Below are 22,510 nucleotides of genomic sequence, written 5' to 3'. Positions count from 1 at the left end.
TTCTGAATTTTCTACCAGGTTCTGTAACGCCCTGCTGTGGTGGGCTGACCCCGACCAGCAGCTGTGCACCCACACAGTCATCCACTCACTTCTGCCTCTGGTGGGGAGAGATTCACAGATTGAGACAGACAGTTTGGTGGGCAAAGCAAAAGCTGTGGGCAGAAGCAAAGTGAAGGAGGAATTCATTCACTACTTCCCATCAGCCAGGCAGGTGTTTAGTCACTTCCCACAAAGCAGGGCCTAAGCATGCGTAAGTGTTAACTCAGGAAGATAAATGCCACAACCACAAACATCACCCCCTTTCTCCTCTTTTCCCAGAGCTTTTACTGCTGAAGATGATGCCAGCTGGTATGGAGTATCCCTTGGGGACAGCTGTCCTGGCTGTATCTGCTGGAGGAGAGGGGGTGCAGAGGGCAATACAAGAGACAGCTTTGATGCCGTGCAGACATGGCCTAGCAACTGCTAAAGCACTGGTGTGCTATCAACACTGTTTTAGTCATAAACCCAAAACACAGCAGCAAATGGGCCACTGTGGAAAATACGAATTCTGTCCCAGCCAGTACACCTACTATAATAGTTATTGGTAAAAATGAACAGATACTGAGTTTGCAGAGCATCAACTGTTCTGTCTCCTATCCATTGGAAAAATGACTGTAAGGCAGCAGTAGCTCTCAAAATAATTTGAATTTGCCAACTTAAAAAAGTGCTTCAAATAAAAAACAACTGAAGTGCTACGGATATGGAACCTTCAGAGGGACAAATATCAAAAGCAGAGAAATTTATTTTCCTGATAAGAGTTACAGGAAATCTCTTTTTGCTTATTTTAGGAATTTAACCAGTGACGTGATCAAAAAGAAACCCCAGGATTCTGTAAAAATATATATTCCAATTTAAAATGTAAGTTTTAAACAGGTTTTCAGTTCCAGAGCCAAAATTAATGAAGATGTGTATCAAGTACAATACTTAAGGCAAGATTACTGGAATTCATCATTCCAGAAACTGTATCATAAACCAGTGTTATAATTTAAATGTTTAAAAATAAATTTTCCACGGAAAGAGATTTATCAGCATGCATGTAAAGAAAGCTGTAATAGAATGTTTCTTTAAAAGCAAAGTAAAGTTGGGTTTTTTTTTTTACCTGGAAGGACTCTGATGCACCAGCTAGCAATTGTTCTCTTTAACTAGAGGCGCACAAGCATTTTGAAACCAAAAACTTCACCGCTGCAGCCTACCAGAGTTCAGCTACTTCTTCAAACAGGCCAAAAGAGGGAGTCAGAGCTGTAATGCTGGGAGGCTGCCAATTGCCAAATGTCGCACACAACCAGGATTAAAAACAGAAAGTTGATACATTTTATGGGAAGTAAACATGACAGGGCGGTACACACCGCCTTCTGCAGATTTAGTCATCCAATATCCAACTTGCTACTGTTGGTATAGTTTACATTTTACATTATCTATTGTCCATCAGATGGAAGTAACAACGGAATAAAAATAATGCTGAAGTTTTGGGGCCACGTGACCACGTAGAGTAGTGTTATTACCAAAAGAGTAAGAGCACAAGAAGAACAGAGGTTTTTATGATGTCACAGGAAAATACAGGATTGGAGGGAAGTTTGTTCTGGTGAAAAGAAGAGATTTATTACTTGAAAGCACAGAATGCACTGCCAAAAGCACCCTCCCCAAAACTACTCTCCTGTAGTTTTATGGTGGGATGATAGCTAGAAAAAGAAGGAGCACATCTCAGCTGTACCTTGGACTGCTAGCCTTCACATCTGCATGCTGAGATTTACACTGCACTCCCTAGGAGGCTCTTGACAATGGGACTATTCCAAACATTGGCTAGGTAGAATCACCGCACCCTGAGAATGACTGCATACTACCAAAGACAAACAAAAAAAGTGCCTATTCTAATCTCTCTTGCAATCTTCACTGTTCTTTCAGAATACACTCTTGAAGACTAGGAGAAAGAACAGAAAGTGAGCGACTTCTAAAACAAAGTATGTATACTCTGGAAATTTTTTTCTAATTGCTAAGGGACAGGAACCTTCTCATGATTAAAAATGTTGTGGGAATAATTATGTGATCCAAACCCTTAATTTTTTATATTCAGTCCCAGGATGAAACACAAGAAAAAACAAATGTATTTAGTTCTAATTCCTGGGGTGGATCTGATGGTTTGTAAGTCTCCAGAATAAGTCAAGTCATCTTTTCATTACTGTAAAAACCAAGCATCAGCAATCTTCACTTCCACATGCTCACTTCACAAAAATGCTTTTATTTCATATAACTGCTTTTAGGGGAGAGACACAATTTGGAGTACATACCAGACTAGATATTATAAGGAAACAGCATTTTCTTTCTAGAACCATCCAACACACAAAGTACATGCTCATGACATTACACATGGGCACCTAAATTATCTCTTCTCTAGAGACCAGCCTGAAGCTATCTCCACATCAGCATTTCACATGCCAGCACCCCTTGTAATAAAGCAGCAGTGCCTCACCCACAACTCCCTCCCTTCCACCTTCTCTGCTGCTATTAGCCATTCAACTGCGCTGCCACAGGAAAAAAAATTGCCAGCACCAACTAGCCCACAGAAATGGCACCTCCCTGACTTCTGTCAAGTCACCAGGAAAGAGACACTTCCTGTGTGCTCCCTCTCCAGCCTGAATCTGCCATGCACCTTCCAAGCTGAGGACAACTGGGATGCAGTAACAGCATTACTCCTAAAAACCTTAGGTAAATAGAACAGATTTCTCATTTTAAAGCAGGAACAGTGTGTATTCTTTTCGCTCCTTAACCTTACACCTCCCATTTTCCAAAGCTGTTCCAAATAACCACACCTGTGCTTAGAGCTCCTGGCATAGCTACAATTAGTGGAAGTCAATATAATCGCTATTAGACTTGTAATTCTTATGTAACATATGCATTTCTCAGAATCAGGTGAAACTTTCCTCTGAGGTGCTTAAAGTGCAACTTCATTATACTATGTTATACTGTCTTCAAATTAATTTCATAGTTTCACCTTGTACACATAAAAAAGCTAAACTAATTGCTTCTTCTAGCTTTATTACTTTAGAGGGAATCTATTTCTATGATTTGCTCAGCATCACTACCTGAAATTATGTGGACAGCACTTCAGGCAGGTCAATCTTGTCTTTTATAAAAACAAGAGCCATCCACTATTCCCCAGGTGAAATGCAAATGTAAAGATGTTAATATCAATAAAAAAAACTAAAAACTCACTCACTGTCTTCTGTGGGAAGGACCTGCAGGGAATAAATCCATTCTATTATATCATCTTTGTTCACCACATCTAAGGAATCCAACATATCCAGACCAGAGAGTGCGAAAAATGCAATTGTCAACCTAAAAGAAAAAGATAAGACTTACACTTCCCACCATAAATATCATGGGGAAATTAACAAACGGTTGCAGAAACAGAAATATCTACAAATTCTCAGCCTTTGACAGTGGTGCAACACATTAAGAGCCTAGCTCAGAAAGCATGAAATTTATCTACTGGACAAAATTATGTTCTTTGTATTGTAAACATTTCTCCGTCTCAACACAGCTTTTCATAAGAGCCACCCCTCCTTTTACATAGTAATGACATGTCAATTCAGACATTAATCTAAGAGCCTGCTTACCTGAAAAAAACACTACAAAGTAAACTAGGTTACTAACATATGGAACACTAGCTCTCTGTGACGAATTCTTACGTGAACAGTCCCCTAAATATGCAGTAAGTGCAAGGTAACCCTGAACTACAGCAAGCTGCCTCTCATTGTGTCCCAAACCAAATTTCAGGTGCTCAGAAATTAGCTGTCAAACAGCAAGGTTTCCTTTGTAACCAATCAATGTATAAATAGGCACACAGGATGAATTACCATCTGGAGGTATTTATTTCTTGTCCTTAGGTATAAAGGAGCCTAGATGACTTGTATTTAATGTATCTAAACTTTTAAAATTAAGAACATCAAATCCAAGTATCCAATACAGGAGTGAGGCAGCTAGGATGCTGAATGTCTTGCCCACAGCTCGTTTCCTTCCATAAACATGTGCTACCATACCTGTTAACTAACACCTTCTTTGAGGGTTTTGTTTTATCTCAAACCACTGCAGTCATCTAGCTTACAGCATGGCCCCTCAAACAGATGTATTATTTGCTCTGACAGAGCACCAAAGCAACAGCACTGAGTTAGGAACTTGAGATAGTTTGCTACGAGAGAAAATGTTCATGTAATGGTACCTTGGAAGTTCTGACTCAGATTAAAATTAGCTGGATGCATATTTTGCCACCCACACCCCCATCTGCCTTTTGCTCTTCCAGAACTTCTTGCTCTCCTTTCATCAGATAAGACAATGGATTGTGAAACAGCTGCTACACAGGCAGAAACTAAAGTTTAGCATGCCAAGGAAAGCCAAAAGTTAATGCCATCTTTCCTTAGAAGTCTAAGTTATAATTTGCAGTTACCTCACAGGCTGGTGAGCCACCTTGGCCACCAGTAGCAGGCACCTCTGAAGATGAGAAGACAGATGTGGACAGAAACAGCCACTTAATTTCTGCATATGGTTCTGCATCAGAGCCACAAAAAGTAAGACCAAAGAAAAATGGTGATGTGAGTTGGCCTGAAATACACCTCAAAAATAATTCTTCTAACTAAAACACAGCAGCCAAGTGACAATGCAGCAGACGCTGATCTCCATACAATGGCACAACCTCAAAGGCTGGTATTCCTACCACTGGGCTGACTGGCTGCTATCATCATCATGTGGAATTTAAGTCACAAGTAGAACTTAGGTCAACAACTTCTGCTTCAAGGCTGTTATTACTAGGATTACATAACATAAGCGGTGGTCGCAACTCAGTCAAATAATGATTACCTGTCAAGCTGCGGTTACTTGATTTTACACAGTCTTTTACTTTGAGCCTCAGCTTTTGCATTGCTTTTCATACTACTCTTAAAAAAAAAAATGTTTTAATCTATAATCTGTTTGGATATTGAACACTGGCATTCCCTATTCAAACAATCCCTCCATGCAACTCTAAGGTCCTTGCCAAAGAAAAACAAGTTAATAAAAAAATCAAACATGGAATAGCATACAGCTCCATTACTGCAAATATTCATGGCAGAAAGTGTAAACCCACTCTGTAATCATTGGATCGTACAATACGTCTCTTTACTATTACAATAAAGCTTTTTAGTATAGAAAGCCAAAAAAAGTATGTTGCACACAATAGAAAAAAAATGTGAAACCAGAGTATCTTTCAAGCCGTCTTTTAAGTCATCCAATGACTACAAAATTGTCTTTCAAAGTACAAAATTAACACTTCCAAGGCTTGTATCAACTTTTGCCATTGATCAGATCTGTGTGACTCTTGGTAACAACCCACTATTTCAAGGAAAATCACTACTTCTGTTAAAAAAAAAAAAAGGAATTTACTGTTCAGCTACAGTAAATGATTTCTCTGAAACCTTGTGTATATTTTTCAATTTTTGCAAACACCAAGTCTGACAGTATTTCACTGAAATGATCTAAAGTCATTTCCACACTATGTTACCCAGTTAAGTGACTTCCAGCAAGGCACAAAGGTGCCAACTTCAGCAACAGAAACTGCTGCAAACTAGGTCCAAACCAAGGCTGTACGTACAAGACACAACAAATCTCATCTATACTTAAAAATATATGTATCAGACAAACGAATGTAAAAAGTGGCTTTACATACAGTTAGGTTTCAGTTTACTTAGTAAGAGTTGATTCTCTGTGTTAACAGAACGAGCGTGAGTAAGGAACAGCCGTACAGTGTGTTGGAGTTGACATATGATGGGCAAGAATATCTGGCACCACTGGACATAGACAGGTCCTGATACAGCCACCTAGATACTGTGTCCTTATTCCATATGCTATCCTGCCTCGCAGAAAATTAACAGATGTGTGTTCTAAGACTAACAAAGACAACTCTTAGCAGCACCTTAGCTGACACATACCACAGTGTAAAAACTTCATATAGAGCGTTTTCCACAGAGGGCAGCTGTGGGAACATAATGGAATATTGGTAAGGAGGACTGTAAACATGACAAGCAAGTAAAAAGATTTCTGACGACAGATTCAGAGCTCTTCATCTTCAGGCACGGATAAAAACTACAGTTTCTCAGCAGAAATCTCAGAAAGCATCTGAAGTGACCGATTTGAGAAACTGAGTAAACGTGCTACAAAGAGCACCGTGAAGTACCACAATCTGGAAGATTTCAGAGACTAGGAGAGTTACATTCTCCTGCAAAACCTCACAGTACTGATGATCAGTATGTATGAAACACTGTCAATCAGATTACTTAAAAACTACTGTTGCTGACGCTGTATGCAATAACTACAGACAAAAATAATTATGAAGGCTTTGAGCCAGTAAGTTGAGTAAAGAACATGAAATCAAATTTATCGTTGTACCTACTCCCTTACCCTTCGACAAACTACAGCTTAAGTTGGAATGGACCAGTACTATCTGGAAAATTTCATCCTCTACCACTCTGCCTGGTCACACCAAATGCAGTTGTTTCTGCTGCAGTGCAGTGAACCAAAACCAACTCACTGACAAATGATTATTTTGTTTTTTACAAGCCTCTCTTTTAATTTATTTGAGTTTCCCCATCTATTTCACTACGGAACCACACAAATGCAGGAAGAAGGGAAGCAAGGATAAAAGGGTAACAGCGTTTCTTTCTGCAGCAGTACCAGATCAGGCATGCTGAACTCTGTAACCCTGAACTTGTCAAAAAGGCAAACTTAGTACCCTCAAGGTCAACCCAGGGATTGTAGAATCACAGAATGGTTTGGGTTGGAAGGGACCTCAAGATCATCTAGTTCCAACCCCCCTGCCATGGCAGGGACACCTCTCACTAGACCAGGTTGCTCAAGGCTCCATCCAAACTGGTCTTGAACACTGTCAGGGACGGAGCGTCAACAACTTCGTTAGGCAACCTGTTCCAGTATTCATGGTTCAGTGCCCAGCTTAGAATTTGTTAACAGACACGTACGCACATCTGCAGAACACTGATCTAAAAATCTGTATAAGAGAACTGAAAAACCTCTGGCTGAATAAAAACTTCACAACTTCAAAAAATGCATGAGTTTAGATGATCATGGGGTTTATTCTAACTGAAGGCTTAGACTGCGCTCATTAGCCAAAAATTAAGGCATTCTGAAACAGTTCCAAATTGACAGTTCCAATTTTCAGAAAACAGTGTTTTTCAGTGCTGCACAGCCATTATGTACAATAGACTGGCTACTATGACTGCACATTAAATTTAGCTCAGACAGCTCATTAATTTCTCAAGAGTTCTCAAAACAACTAGCATTATTACTAGCATTACTCAGTCAGACTGGGGAAGACCCCACATAAACCAGAGCCTATGTTTCAGCTCAGTGGCAACAGCAGCACCTTGGCAACGTAAATCACAGAACAGAAATGTCCAGATTGTCAAGGGCCTCTGAAGATCACTGGTCCCACCTTCTGCAGCACGTGGGGCCTTAGATGAGATGACTCAGGACCCTGCAAGCCAAGGGGTCAAGGGAGACTCCATCGCTTCCCTGGGCAACCTATTTATGTGGTTAACTGCCAGCGGTGAACATTTTTCCTACATCCAGTCTTCCCTGAAGCAACCCATTCCCAGAGCCTCCTGCCCAGTCACCAAGGTCCCTTGTGCAGGATGTAAGTCTGTTTTTCTCTGCAACTAGTTTCTCAGTAATGGAAGACCCCCTCCTAGATCTAGGCTGAAGAATCCCTGTTTCTTTAGCCTTTCTCTGTATGTCAGTGTACATCAAAGCATCGGCTAACTCTTAAATGAATAAATGATTTACACCTCTGAAATCAGAATTTCTAACTTTCCTCTTAAATGTAAAGCTATGTGTCATTCCACACGCAGTTCACCACTACCCATATTAGTCCTTACATGTTTCTGCCAAGTGTTTGTACTCTGAAGTGAAGAGAAAGCTTGACTGAGCAGGAAGACTGGATCAAAGCTATTAGGCACTCTTCAAGAGCACGACTTGCAGGAGATTACAACGTGAAATGCATTTGATGGTTTTATTGGTTGAGATATTCAACCCTCTACATGTCCCCAAGTTTTTATCAAGTGCAGCTGGACCACCAAATTATTGATCCTGTTGCCCCAGATGTAATTACCTGACTTGAAGGATCTGAAACAAACGCATTCTGAAGCCATTAGAGACACGTGTCCCTCTAACTGAAAGTGAGGAACATGCTTCGATAGTATTTTAACTCTTACTCTAGCTAATGAAGATTTAAGCTATTTCTGTTACATAAACAAGAGCCTTCTGCTTGCCGACTTTGAGCTACAAAAGGCTTAAGTCATTTATTCTCAAATCGGCTTTCAGGGTGGATTAAAAAAAGGGAAGCACAGGACTGAAAACAGATTAAAAGGCTCAACGCGCCTTCCCTCGCGGGTACCGGGGAGCTCCAGCGAGCACTGACTAAACCCCGACATCAGCTCCTATTTTGGGAGCCGTCCGCTGGCGGGCAACCACAGGCAGCGCTTTCCTTTCGGCCACCGGGACGGCGCGGCGCCCTGCCCACAGCCGCGGTAGGCCGGGCCAAGCGGGCCGCCCTCCAAGAGGGATTCACCGTCAACACGACCGCCCGCCAGCGAGGAAAGAGCCGCCGCCCCCCCGAGACGGGGGCGCCGGGCGAAAACCACCGGAGCCGTCCCGCTTCCCCACCGCGCGGCCCGAAAGCGATGGAGGCACACCAAGACCCCCGCCGCCAGCCCTCAAAGCCGTCCGGGCGGCGGGCAGGCAGGCGTGCGAACGTTCGTCCGTCCGTCCCGCGGCAGGGGGAGCCCAGCCCGCTACCTGCTGGTCTCCAGGGACGAGTAGCGCTCAGGCAGGATCTGCAGGCAGCGCTGGAAGAAGCGCACATGCCGCTCCCGCAGGAAGTCCAGCCGCTCCGCCTCCCCCGAGCACGGCCCGGCCGCCGCAGCCATCTTGTCGCCGCCCGCGCCCAGCGCGCCCCTACTGCGTCACGCGCAACGGCCGGCCCGCCCCTTCCGCGGCGACGTCACCGCCAGCGCGCCCCGCCCCGGCGGGGTCCCGGGGAGGGCGGGCGGCGGCCCTCAGGAGCGGCGCTGGTAGTGCCACCGGAAATAGGCTCCGTCACGCCAGCCCTGCCAGTCCGACAGATGACGTTTCAAACCCGACACTTCCAAAATACAAAAGGACTATATGTTATTGGGTCAAGCAAATTTTGTGACAGTTCCCGAGGACTGCTGGCCGCTTCACAGGCGAGAAAGTCATCATCCTGTGACAGGGACAGGCAGGCGCTCATCTACAACCCTTGTCTCCAGGCTGGGACAGCTCTAAAAAACAAGGCAAAAAAGCATTAGGAGCTCATATACAACTGTATTTTCGTCATGCTACGTGTCCGTTGTTCTCCTTCTTACCTATGAGGAATATGTAAAAGCAGTTCTGAAGCTGTCGGTGTGATCTGTTTTGTGCGTTCCTCCCAGCTCTTGGTAGGTCTGTACAACCTGGACCGGTCTCTGGTTATGTGCATCTTGACCTCAGAGTGACACAAACAAACAAAAAATTGGTCTTTTCCATTGACTACAGAATGAGCTACGTACACTCATTAGGTCACAGAATCATAGAATCATTTTGGTTGGAAAAGACCTTTAAGATCATCAGTTCCAACCATTATCCTAACATTGCCAAGCCCACCACTAAACCATGGCCCTAAGCACCACATCTATACATCTTTTGAACACCTCCGGGGATGATGACTCCACCACCTCCCTGGGCAGCCTGTTCCAATGCCTAACCACTCTTTCAGTAAAGAAATTTTTTCCCATTTTTTTCCCAATCTTAAATCTCCCCTCACCAGCTTTGCTGCCCTTCTATGGACACGCTCCAGCACCTCAATGTCTTTCTTAGACTGTGGCACTCAAAACTGCACACAGGATTCAAGGTGCGGCCTCACCAGTGCTGAGTACAGGGGCACAATCACCTCCCTACTGCTGCTGGCCACACTATCGCTGATATAGGCCAGGATGTTGGCCTTCTTGGCCACCTGGGCACACTGCCGGCTCATGTTCACCCGCCTGTCGACCAGCACCCCCAGGTCCTTTTCTCCCAGGCAGCTTTCCAGCCACTCATCCCCAAGCCTGTAGCGCTGCGTGGGGCTGTTGTGACCCAAGTGCAGGACCTGGCACTTGGACTTGTTAAACTCCATACAATTGACCCCAGCCCATCAGCCTGTCCAGATCCCTCTGCAGAGCCTCTCTACCCTCCAGCAGATCGACACTCCCGCTTAATTTTGTGTCATCTTCAAACTTACTGAGGGAGCACTCAATCCCCTCATCCAAGTCGTTGATAAAGATACTAAACAAGACCGGCCCCAATACTGAGCCCTGGGGGACACCGCCTGTGACCAGCCACCAGCTGGATTTAACTCCGTCCACCACCACTCTCTGTGCTTGGCCATCCAGCCAGGTTCTAACCCAGCGAAGAGTACACTCGTCTAGGCCATGAACCGCTAGCTTGTCCAACAGGATGCTGGACGGAGACTGTGTCAAATACCTTACTGAGGTCCAGGCAGGTGACATCCACAGATTTTCCCTCACCCACTAGGTGGGTCACCTGATCATAGGAGATCAGGTCGGTTAAGCTGGACCTGCCCTTTGTGAACCCATGCTGGCTGGGCCTGATTCCCTGGATGTTCTGCACTTGCCGTGAGAGCACAAACAAGATGAAAGGTGTTTATCAGATGAATAGGTGTGGAGTACACAAAACAGTGCTGGCTAGCCAGAAAGAGACTTTTCCCTCCTTAATATCACACGAAATGGCAGAAACACAAAATCGGTAAGAGGGGCAACAAACTGCCTGCTTTCATTAAATTTCAGTAATTCGAAAGGTTAGACTCTTAAGAACCCAGACATATTCCCAAACTCTTCTGGAAGCCAGCCTATTTATTTATCTAATGGTAGAAAACCATTTAAAAAAAAATAAAAAACACCACTCACATTGCAGCTCATTTGTGTGAGGCTTTACCCAGAATAAATATTGCTGGGAGGTAAATTCTCTTGCCTTTTTTTCCTTCTTTTTTTTTTTAAACACAAGAACAACTATACCTGCTGCATTTTTGTCTCCTGATAACAAGGATAAGTTATTATATTTTTTCCCTTTATCAACCATTTAGATAAATAAAAATAATTGCTTTTTAGAACAATGAGAAAAAAGGTTGTTTAAACAACCAAGCTGCACACACCTTAGAGTAAAACCTAAAAAAAGTAAGTTACCTTCTCTCTTAACTTTGCCAACCTTTTTTCTTTTTTTAGTTGCTCTACTTCCTTAGCTTGTTTTTGCAGAATCCTCAGCTCTAGTTTATGTAGATCCTGCAACAGATAATGAATGGAAAAGCAAACTTATCTTTGGAAGTAAAATAAATGGTATGAAGATACACATGCAGCCTTTTCACAGTTAATTTTTTTTGTTTTGTTTCGAAATTATTTTGTCATAGTACAGAATAAAGCTACACTAGGTAGCTCCTTCTTATAGCTTGTCCCGCAGAAACAAATTAGTTACACAGTTTTGAAAAAAAAAAATATACATTGTAGTAGTTTAATCTGTTTATAACAATGAACTCTAGTGTGAATGCTTACAATAATACCAGTTCTCTACTCATCAGATTTACCTTGCTGTGGAATCTAACTTGACCTTGCAGCTACTGAAACCTGCAGGGTATTCAAACATCTCTTTTTTTATTTCATATCTGCATACAACAATCAGTTCTTCTGATGCTTCCTACAGCATAGAGAGCAACACAGACCAAGCTGGTTTTCCCCTAACATTTTCACATTGAAGTAAATAAAGCCACTCCTATATGTAGGAAGAAATAAGGGCTTGAATAATCCTGTAGAATTTAAGATACTGAGGAAAAGGAACATCTTTGTCCAAAACTAAAGTTTCATACTGTTCCTTGTATGCTGTTATTCATAGTGAATCAAAAATAGATTTAAATGAATGAAACTTGGATTTTAAATGTGTTTGATACATTATATTGTAGGAGGAAGTAGGTGAATTTAAAACAACATGCATAAATGGAGACATAATTACGCACATGCTCTTGAAACGTAACAATTTTTTTTGCAGCAACTCTCTTCCTTTCCTCCTTTTCAGCTTCCTTTCTCTTCTCCTTTTCAAGCTTTTCAAGTTCCTCCTTTTCTTTCTTCTGCAAGGTATACCTTTCCAACAATAACTTCATGTGGCGCTGGCGTTCTTTTTGTTGCTTTTTCTCCTTCTCTTCAAGTTTTAGTTTTGATGCTTGTTCCATTGCAAATTCTATTGCTTTCTGTTTCTTCCATGCTTCAATTGCTGCTTGTTTTCTTTTTCTCTCTTCTTCTGCTTTTTGCTTCTGAGCTTCTTCATGCTGTAGCCATTCTTCCTTGAGCATCTTTTCTGATTTCTCTTTCTCCTTCAAGTTTCCTTCTTTTTCTTGCTGCTGCTTTTCTTTCCACTTCTTAATTGACTGCAAAAGAACAGCAGGAAAAAAAAATAAGGTTTTCATGAAAATTTTACACATTCCCATTGATTTGGTTTGATGAAAGCATATACTTCAAGGATACAAACTGCAGACAGAAAGGCTACTAAAGGCAAAACTTAAGGCAAAGAAGCACCTATGTCTGCTTCCTCACACCTTTTTTTTTTTTTTAATTTTATGGATGACAGGTTTAATACGTGCCTGCTAAAATTACTGAAGTTATGGCATTCATATTAATTTTGGGTAGTTATGAATGTGGGTGTAATATGCTCTTTTTAATGCAAACATGTTTCAGGTCAATGTTTTTCTTCAAATTAGTAATTCCACCTATTTCATAATTAAGTTTTTTTGCCAGCATACCTTTTATGATTCCTTCAAGAACTATCCATCTCAGTAATAATTCTCTAGACTGGGAGGAGATCTTATCAATGCTGACACATATCTGAAGGGCAAGTGTCAAGAGAATGGGGCCAGACTCTTTTCAGTGGGGAAAGGACAGTGCTAGGACAAGGGGCAACAGGCACAAACTGGAGCACAGGAACTCTGAGGGTGGCAGAGCACTGGAACAAGCTGCCCAGAGACACTGTGAAGTCTCCATCCCCAGAGATATTCAAAGCCCCCCTGGATGTGATCTTGTGCAACCTGCTCTAGATGAACAGGGGGTTGGACTAGATGATCTGTGGAAGTCCCTGCCAACACCTACCATCCTCTGATTCTGTGACAGATGTAACAACAATTGCAGTTTCAGATAGGATCACTTACTGCTCTGGGATTGGCATCCAACTTGCTGGCTCACTGCCATCAGAAGCATTTATAATATACTTTGGCAATATACAGCCCACTTCAGTGTGTTGTCAGGTCTACGCTTACTGGTAATTCTTTAAGACTAATATTATTGGCAAGTTGAGCACGCTAAAGACTTCAGTTATATACCATCAACTCTTAATAGAAATCCACCTAGCACTACCACCAGAGAGGCAAATACAAAAATAAGAAATGCATGCATTTTAAAAATAAGTACATTTTCTTAAAGCTACAAAAGCCCTAGAGGGGTTATTTTACCTCTTTCTTTCTTTCGTGTAAAATTAGAAATTCTTGATACCATTTCTCATGCTGTTCAATATCTTCTTTTGTTCTTCCACAGAGATATTCAAGGGCTTCATCCATGTAAGATAGCCTTCCTTTGTGCTTTGTCCATACTTTCAGAAAATTGTGATGATCATAATCATCCCAGCCTCCTTGCCGCCCTCCTGTTCGCTGAAGAAATCTTTCAAACTGTACTACTTCTTCAGGTAGATGATTTTCCAACGTTTTATCAACTAAGACCCTGGCTGATGGTAATTTCAAAACTTTCTCTGTGGCTGAGCTGCCTAACGCCCACTGTTCCACTTTTCTCTCAAAGACACTGAGCTCATTAATGGCAGTTTTTTCCTCCTTCAAAAGCTGTTCATATCTGAGAAGAGAACACTGACATGTAAGAAAACAAATCCAGTATTCATTCACCAAAAATGAATTTTGGAATTGTTAAATGCCACACAAAAGCTATTCTTCAAAGATTAAGAAGTGAAATGCTAACACAGATGACAGCATGGTTGTAATGAACCCATAGTAAAGCACTACACAATCAGAATTAAGTTACCCTTCTAGTGAAAGCACACATTTATGGCACTTGAACAACTAACTCAATCCCCTCCTGACACCAACAGAGAGAAAGGGAAAAAAACCCCACCATGCATTTTAAAAACCAGAACAGCCACAATCTAACCTCTTCTGCAGTCTTTCTCTGAAAATGTTTTTCACAGGCCAATCACTGTTACATCGGATCACTGCAACAGCTATACAACAGCTTCTCTAAAAGGCTGTTTATCAAGATTCTAAAGTTGATAGCTTGAGTTTTGATTCACTAGAATCAAATTCACACAAGAATCACTAGCAAAAGCACAAATCAAAAGAACAGTTTACTTGACTAATGCAAAGTTTTCATTGTGTCTTATGCAAGCCCTCTTTCTTGTAGCTGAAGCATGTATAAACATACATTTGCCTCTGTTCCTCTTTAAAATTATTGATTGCATTTTCAACTTCTTCCATCATTTCCTTGAGCTTCTCAACAACTATAAGGAAAAGGAAAGAGTATACCAGTTAAGAAGTCCATAGTATTTACAAGTAATTCAGCACTATCCAGAAGTGCAAACGCTTGCAGAGACTTCTGGGACACTTTTATTTCAGTGCACCAAAAAAAAACATTTCCACCTCAAACAGCCTTAAAAGATTCAAAAGGTGTGATTTCACAGTGATTTAGTTAACTGGATGCAAATCCCAGTATAAATGTTTATTTCCATTAAACAAGTCTCATTCTGAGAAACCTTCAAGTGGTTCACAGAATAAGACAGTGTTATCCTAAAGAGTTTCCACTTCTGTTTTTTGTAACCATGCAGTTAGTGACTTAAGAAGCACACTCAAACCTGGGGTTTATACCAGGCTGTAGCAATCCTGTTTAATCTACAGGTTACTCTTTTACAAAGCTGACAAAGAAACATCAAAGTAAGACTTCATCCTGTACTGTCAGCATGCTGTAGTCCTGATAAGGAGACAGACTGTAAGACAGCTGCCTTGAGAAGAATTTTGCAATGGTAGAAAAAAGTTTTAGAATCTGTTTTAAACCAACACAACATCTCTATGGACACATATTGAGTTTAACTAACTTGGCTGTGGTGGTTTATCACTCCCCCTCCTCAACTGGACAGGGGAGAAAAAAATATAACAAAACAGACTTGACTTGGGAAAAATATAAGTTATTACAAATCAACTCAGACAGGAGTAATGAGATATCCAAATCTTAAAACACCTTCCCCCAACCCCTCCCTTCTTTCTTGGGCTTAACTTTGTTCCTGATTTCTCTCCCTGCTCCTGCCCCGAACAGTGCAGGGGGACAGGGAGTGGGGGTTGGGGTCAGTTCATCACACTGTTGTTTCTGCCACTCCTTCCTCCTCAGGGGGAGGGAGGACTCCTCACACGCTTCCCCTGCTCCACTGTGGGGTCCCTCTCACAGGAGACAGTCCTCTGACTTCTCCAGCGTGAGTCCTTCCCACAGGTTCAGTTCTTCATGAACTGCTCCAGCATGGGCCCCCCCACGGGGTCACCAGCAACAAACCTGCTCCAGCGTGGGCTTCTCTCTCTCCACAGGCCACAGGTCCTGCCAGGAGCCTGCTCCGGTACAGGCTTCCCGTGGGGTCACAGCTTCCTTCAGGCATCCACCTACTCTGGCGTGGGGCCCTCCACGGGGCGTACGCAGTCATCTGCTCCACCGCCCATGGGCTGCAGGGGGACAGCCTGCTTCACCATGGTCTTGGCCACAAGGGAATCTCTGCTCCAGCACCTAGAGCACCTCCTCCCCTCTTTCTTCACTGATCTTGGCATCTGCAGAATGTTTCTCTCACATATTCTCACTCCTCTCTCTCGCTGCAATTACTGCTGCACCCAATAAATTTCCCTTTCTTAAATACGTTATCCCAGAGGCGAAAACCATCATCACTGATTGGCTCGGCCTTGGCCAGCAGCGGATTCGTCAAAGCCGGCTGGCGTTGGCTGTATCGGACATAGGGGAAACTTCTAGCAGCTTCTCACAGAAGCCACCCCTGCAACCCCCTCCTGCTACCAAAATCTTGACACCTAAATCCATTACACTGGCTTTTAAAAACAATAAACTAATTGGTACAGTTACATCATCTAAAACTCTTAGTTCAGCTTTCATGTCTTGCTAGTTCTTGGTAGCTTTGCTGACAGCTTAAGAAGATAATGCATTGTTTATAGAATAGACACTGAATAAATGAAACAAGATCCATTACATCTAGCATTAGAAAGGCCTTAGCTAGTAGGAAGGCTTCAACCTGGGCTTCACATGAAGTAGTAGAGTATCACAAGAGAATGGTTCTTTCAGTGCCTATTTCCCCAAAGTTTCAAAACATCCAAACTGAACAAACTGTTTCAGCATTTTCTGTAGAATATTCCCACTTACACTTCAAGCCATGTGGACAGCTAGAAAGAAGTTCCCTGTAGACCCTATGCTGTGACCTCTTACCAGGTGAAAGGGAGCTATATCTAAACAGCACTAGGATACTAACTTTATTTTGCCTAAGGTGAAGAGTTACATATAGAAAGTACCTGGCTTTCAAGAGCCTGAACAAACCAACCCACGCCACTTCTAAGACAGGGCAAGTTTCTCTGTCTCCACACAGAACTGCATGATCATTCACCATTTCTTATATTTCTGCATTCTTCCCTTCTCAGATTCCTGGAAAAGCAGACAGACTGAAGGAGTATCCCAAGTCCTCAGGAGAACCACAAGCCCAACTATGCAAGAAACCTGTCTATAGAGGAAAATCTTTTTAAATGTGTCATCAGAACTTACATTTTGGTGTAGGCTTTGCATCTTTTAATTGTTGCTGAAGACTCTTCACATTATTTTGTATTTTTGATAGCTGCTGCAGTATTTTAGCTTCTGATAAACAAAATAAGGTGCTAACAGTTTCTTTGCATTAAATTCAATACAAGAACAATGAAATGTCCAAAATAAACTGGGGATTTAATCTAAGCAGGGACCAAATTCTGTTTAATCATAAAAACCTGCCATAATTCTAAGCATTTTAACATGATTGTAACTGCATGTAGCTGACTGCAAAGGCCACGTACCTCCCCACACAACATCAACATATTTTAAAATTAGTAGCTCCTATATCTAAAGGGGTCCAACAGAATAGTCATACCTAGATTAAATCAGGTGGTTGGGTTTTTTTTTTTCCAAACCTTTTACCAGGTAACTGGAGTTTGGAGAATATTGCCTATGCAGATGATACCTCCTCTAGAATTTTGAGGGAGACTCTGACCTAGGCCTCAAAACTCTCAGCAATGAAGAGGAAAAAAATGCATGTGAATGTATTACTTCAATGAGATTTATTTATTTTCTGTGTTAACTTAAGAATAATCAACGTCTTCCTGTACTCCAAACATGCGCATGCACTTATTTGCTTTGTTACCACTTGGCTCCTTATGAGTCAATAAATATAATACTGACAAGGATGAAGTTCTGGATTCACCTTAGTTACTAAGGACTTGCATCTTCTCTCCTAAAAGATTTGATTTAAGGAAGGGATAACAGAGTCCAAGACCTAAATGTAACATAGTGTAGCTAGGACATGACCCCACTAGCTGCTGTGGAGACCATGTAAAGTGTAAAAGCACATAGGTTATGCTGAAAGACCTCAATACAGTAAATGGGAAGTCTGCAGTTTCTAGTAGATACCCTAAAAGATAATATTCTAGCACTCCTTCACATCTCACATGTAGTTCCTTACACCTCTCATCTTTATCCTCTTTATTATTTCACAACAGTATCTCCATCCATACCTCCACGCTCCCTTCTTAACCTGTGAAAAATTTTTTGAGCTTTTTTGCTTAGTCATTCCTTGGAAATATTTACATTTCTTAAGGATTGCAAGATATAGAGGATATGACACGTTTCCTTAATTAAAAGACACACAGTAAAACATGTACAAATTTGTAAAGTAAGTGTATTTTTAATTGTCTCTATGTGCCCTTTCCCTTCAACTTATTTTGATCTTGTGTATCAAAAGTCATAGCATGATTTATTTGATTACTTTTGAAAGAATCTAGGTACTGTCACCAGACTCACTTCTTTCTCTGAAGTATTTAATCAGTCTGTAAGCAGAATAGATATTGTAGGACAGACTGTGTACGATCTCACAACATTATTTAGACTATGAATATCCATTATCCACGAATTTGAAAAGTGCAAACACAGAACTGTTTAAATGCACATTTACAAGCAGCAATTAGTCTGTGAAAACTTATGTTGCGGTAAGTATGTATTTATTGTACCTTAGCCAGACTACATTAGATTTTGCAATACACACACAAAATTGACTCCAAGTTTCTAAAACTGTAACTTCCCACCAAAGTTGTTGTGGGTGGTGTGTGCTACATTCAAGATTAAAAAAAAGACTGTTAATAACGCAGAAGGCCCAAAACATTTATGCTTCTCAATTTTGCAAGTGTAGAAGTCTTCTTTATAAGCAGTATGCGTGGTGAAATACCACGCTTTTACCAGCATCCATCTTCTCGTATCTCTTAACTACCGATTATTAAACCATTTAAACAACAGTAAAAAAAAGGGGGCAAACAAAAAACCCAAATAAAATCCCACTTACTTTCAGTTTTCCTGCTGACAGTCATGCTATATTCCAGTTCCTCTAGTATGTTATATTCTGCCCTGAAATCACTCCTCCTATTGTAAAGATGTCCATTTTTGTCTTTTTCTATATTTGCAAGCCTGGGAAAAAAAGTTTGCCACACTGAGTAAGACACGAACACTTAGCAAAGCCCCAAGATTTTCCAAGGTTAGTATCCAGCTGAGGCTGTGTCAACAGGACTGTCTTAGATTTTATACAACTTACCCGTTTGTTCCTACAGCTGTTTCCAAAGAAAATCTTTCTGCAGTTACAAGACTACCCACCAAAGTACCCAAGAGCTTGAACAAGAGAAAAAGTTAACAAGGTCATTACCTCACAGTGGTTCACACACTGGAATGGCCCAGAATTTTATCTGTATGCTCACTGTCAGGGAGCCTTATGAGAATTTTCATGGGAAAGCGCAGGGACAGAGACAGGCTGTATTAATGCAGTTGTACACATAGATGGAGCCCCAGCACAGACAAAACAAGTACGTTCCCTCAAACTTAACACTAGTAACAGTACTATTGCAACCGAAGATTCAAGTTCATTAGCGTGTAACTAACTGAAGATATTAAAGCTGCTACCTTACTTACTAACTATAGTACAGACAGCTATAGGTGACTTTTGCTTCCTTACTGAAGTCAGAAGCTTTAGAGTAGAACTCAGAGTGGCATGTGCATTGCCTTCCTACAGCCAGGCAGTACACTAGGGTTTCACCTACAGCACAACACATGAAAAAACATATCTGTGAAGTTTGGGGCCACCATGTTAGATATCAGAACAGCAGGACACTGGTGCCAAAATGTACAGAGACATCTGGTAGGATTCCCAATGTTAAGGAACGTTACTGACAGCCCAAGAAACTCTTGTCTCTCAGTAGCAGCTTGGTTCTTCAGCAGACTGTTGCTGGTATGTGGTTCAAATCCCTATACAGTGCAGCTTTTGGTTCACAGTTTAAATGCTCTGCTGTCCACTGGAATTCACAGACCAGACCAAGTACAAAATCTCCCCACCCAGTGCACTAGAAGCCTTCAGAGGACAACTACAGAAGGACAGTGTGCCATAGTTAAATGGCATGCCTTGTTTGAAGCTCCTTGGGAACATCTATTATTACCTAGCAGTCAATATTTGAGCCATAACCCAGAATCCAGAATAACCAAAGGAGCTGATTCAGGCAGACAATGTAAAATGCTGCTGTGAGACTTAAGTGCCACTGTTCATTCAGGATTCACAACTACAAACCTCTCCTTCAGCTGGGTGGCTATGTCAACTCCTCCTCATAAAGCTCATCTGTTCAAGAAGCAACGTCCCCGTTCTGTCAGCTGCCAGCAGAGTTGTTAAAGCACTTACTCAAGATGTGGGGAAACAGATTTAAATAATTTCTGTGCCTCAGCTGTCTTGAACCCTCATTTTCCAAAACAGTAGCCTACCTATCCTAGATGACATGCTTTCAGTCTTCTCTGAGGAAGCTGCTATAATGCTGCTGCAATCCCCCTTTGGTTGGTATGTCTTAAGTGCTTTAGGTCCTTAGAAGGGTAAGCACAGCTGAGTACGAAAACTGAGAACTCAATTATGCCACACACACTTTCTTTTTTGTGCTTCTAGTGCAGCAATAGCTTAACTAAAGAAGATGACTGACCGAAGTCCAAATGGTGATTAGAACAAGGCATTTTGGAGCTCATGAGCCTATCCTGAACTACTGTAACAACCACAACAATCTGCCTGAGCTCCTGAAATCTTAGCTTAAAGGTTTCATTACCATAAATTCTTGCCTTGAACCTTGAGTTATGTTACCCCCAGAACAGCATGAAAACATACTTATGATGAAGTGTTTAACTTACTGAGTTTTTAGCTTTTCCGCAGTTCTTAGGAATTCAACTTTCTTATCTTGTTCAGCTTTCATCTTCCAGTTCCGAAACAGTCGACCAGCACTTGCAGTACTGCAACAGCTTTCATTCTGTACATAACAAAATCAAGTATTACTCAACACCAATATTTAAACACTCATTGGTTATTTTTAAGCAGACAACACCACAGTGAAGACTAACAGCATTACTTCAGACTTATACTGGTGCAATTCAACTAATTTTAAGTCACACAGGTATAAAACTGGAGTGAAAAGTGATGGCAAGCTGATGACTGTATACAAAAATGCATACTTAAGCAGAAAATTGGAAAGACTGCAACATCAGCTTGCTGTAACAGAGGCAGCTCACCACACTGCAATACTAAATGAAGACAACTCCTTGCCCCTCATGCCAGGCAGTCTCTGACGAGTCAAGAGTACCTACCTACCTGACCGTAAGCATGTAATCCATGCTCGGCAGATCACCCCCATTTCATGCTCAAGAAACACTAGCTTAACTTCTGAAATCTGCTTAATAAAACTTGCAAATCACCAATGCTTATTCATAGCAACCCTGAATATCCATAGCATAACCACTGCTAGGGACGCAGATTACAAAACCGCCTGCTCGGGTTACGAAGCTACCGTTTTGAGGCCAGCCCGGCAAACCCGCACTGCTTCCCACGGGTTTCTTTTTCACCTTTACCCCTACACCGTGTACGAAGCTGAACTCCTCAGCGGCCGCCTCCCGGCAGGCCCGCCCGCAGAGAGAGAGGGTCTGCCCCCGGACGGCGGGCTAAGCAGCGGCCCTGCGCCGCGGCGAGACCTTTACCTGTTGCTGCCCGGCAGCCGCCGCGGCCGCAACGGCCATTGCCAGAGCAGCCATGTTGACGGCGGCGGCTGCGCCGACTAGCGCGCCGCCCCGCCCCGCCGACAGTGCTGAGGGACAGGCCGGGCCGTGTCGTACCCCGCGTGTTGGCGGTTTAAGCCTCCCGAAATCCCGGGATTTCGACAAAAAGAAGGCGGGGTTTATGCGCCTTCCCCGCGTTGTCTGACCCACTCGCTGCGTGTGTGGGGTGTGCTGCCTTCTTGGAGGCGGGGGGTGGGAAGGGGCCATCCGGAGTGCCTGCAGCCGGGGAACCCTGGGGGCGGGCGCTGCGGGTGGTGACCGTTTGGAGAAGACAACAGCCTCGAAAGGCTCCGAACTGTTCTCCGGTGCTGTTTGAGCCTCCTGAACTCTTCTCTTGAAGAGCTGGGGCCGTAGGCAGGGCGTCACAAGCTGGCGTTCTGCCAGAGCGAAGGGCCGACGGACGGCGCTGGCGTGGCCTGGGGGCTGTTCAGGAGTCCTGTAGATGGAGGGCCCTTTGAGTGGCAGCAGGTGGCCCTTGCTGGAGGGTGTCACCGTGTCCTGCTGTTCCATCGGTGCCTGGTGTTATTTGGGAAGAGCAGTGTGTGGCTGTAATTGGACTATGACTGATTAACCATCTTGCATATACGGTTTGACATTTCCCCCCCCCTTTCTCAAGTTGCAGAGCGTGCTTGTTACTGGCTCGGATTTCATTTATGTTGGGATTTGAGGTTTTGTATTGATTGCTTCCTTCAGGAAGACCAGAATATATCCTCATTATTCTGAAAGAAAATAGAGAGTTTCATATTATTCAGTATGTTTTGGGGACTCTCAAGATCTTGCTTTTCACGCACATATACCAATCAAACTTGTAGTGAGTTGCCAATTAACATTTCTGCAGAATAGAAATAATCTATTCATGCAGTGTCTTTGCTAGCTAAAGAGATTTTATGAACTGGTGTTTTCCCAGCTGCAGAACCCAAAAGTGTTCACAGATGCTAACCAAATGGCCA

At 42.5% G+C, this 22,510-nt stretch overlaps 2 protein-coding genes across 2 annotated transcripts in view; both read right to left on the bottom strand.

The window, feature by feature from the left end:
* The window catches only part of PGGT1B (protein geranylgeranyltransferase type I subunit beta), a 39,898-nt gene extending 30,893 nt beyond the window's left edge, over window positions 1–9,005 (bottom strand). Inside the window, 2 exon segments of the mRNA XM_086480057.1 lie at window positions 3,254–3,372; window positions 8,875–9,005. Of these exon segments, the coding sequence (XP_086336183.1) occupies window positions 3,254–3,372; window positions 8,875–9,005 (250 nt within the window).
* A 341-nt stretch (window positions 9,006–9,346) lies between these two features.
* Window positions 9,347–22,070, bottom strand: CCDC112 (coiled-coil domain containing 112). Its single transcript, XM_086480056.1, has 10 exons — window positions 21,483–22,070; window positions 20,646–20,761; window positions 18,781–18,902; window positions 16,965–17,054; window positions 14,592–14,667; window positions 13,619–14,009; window positions 12,137–12,544; window positions 11,316–11,411; window positions 9,462–9,580; window positions 9,347–9,377 (listed from the first exon to the last, which is right to left on the bottom strand). The coding sequence occupies exons 1-10, from the start codon at window positions 22,068–22,070 to the stop codon at window positions 9,347–9,349; spliced, it is 2,037 nt and encodes a 678-aa protein (XP_086336182.1).
* Between the last annotated feature and the right edge of the window lie 440 nt (window positions 22,071–22,510).

The sequence above is a fragment of the Leptosomus discolor genome, chromosome Z, assembly GCF_034619465.1.
Source record: "Leptosomus discolor isolate bLepDis1 chromosome Z, bLepDis1.hap2, whole genome shotgun sequence".
NCBI lineage: Eukaryota > Metazoa > Chordata > Aves > Leptosomiformes > Leptosomidae > Leptosomus > Leptosomus discolor.
Note: the sequence above shows the minus strand (reverse complement) of the source record. Positions and strands in the feature narration are given on the sequence as shown.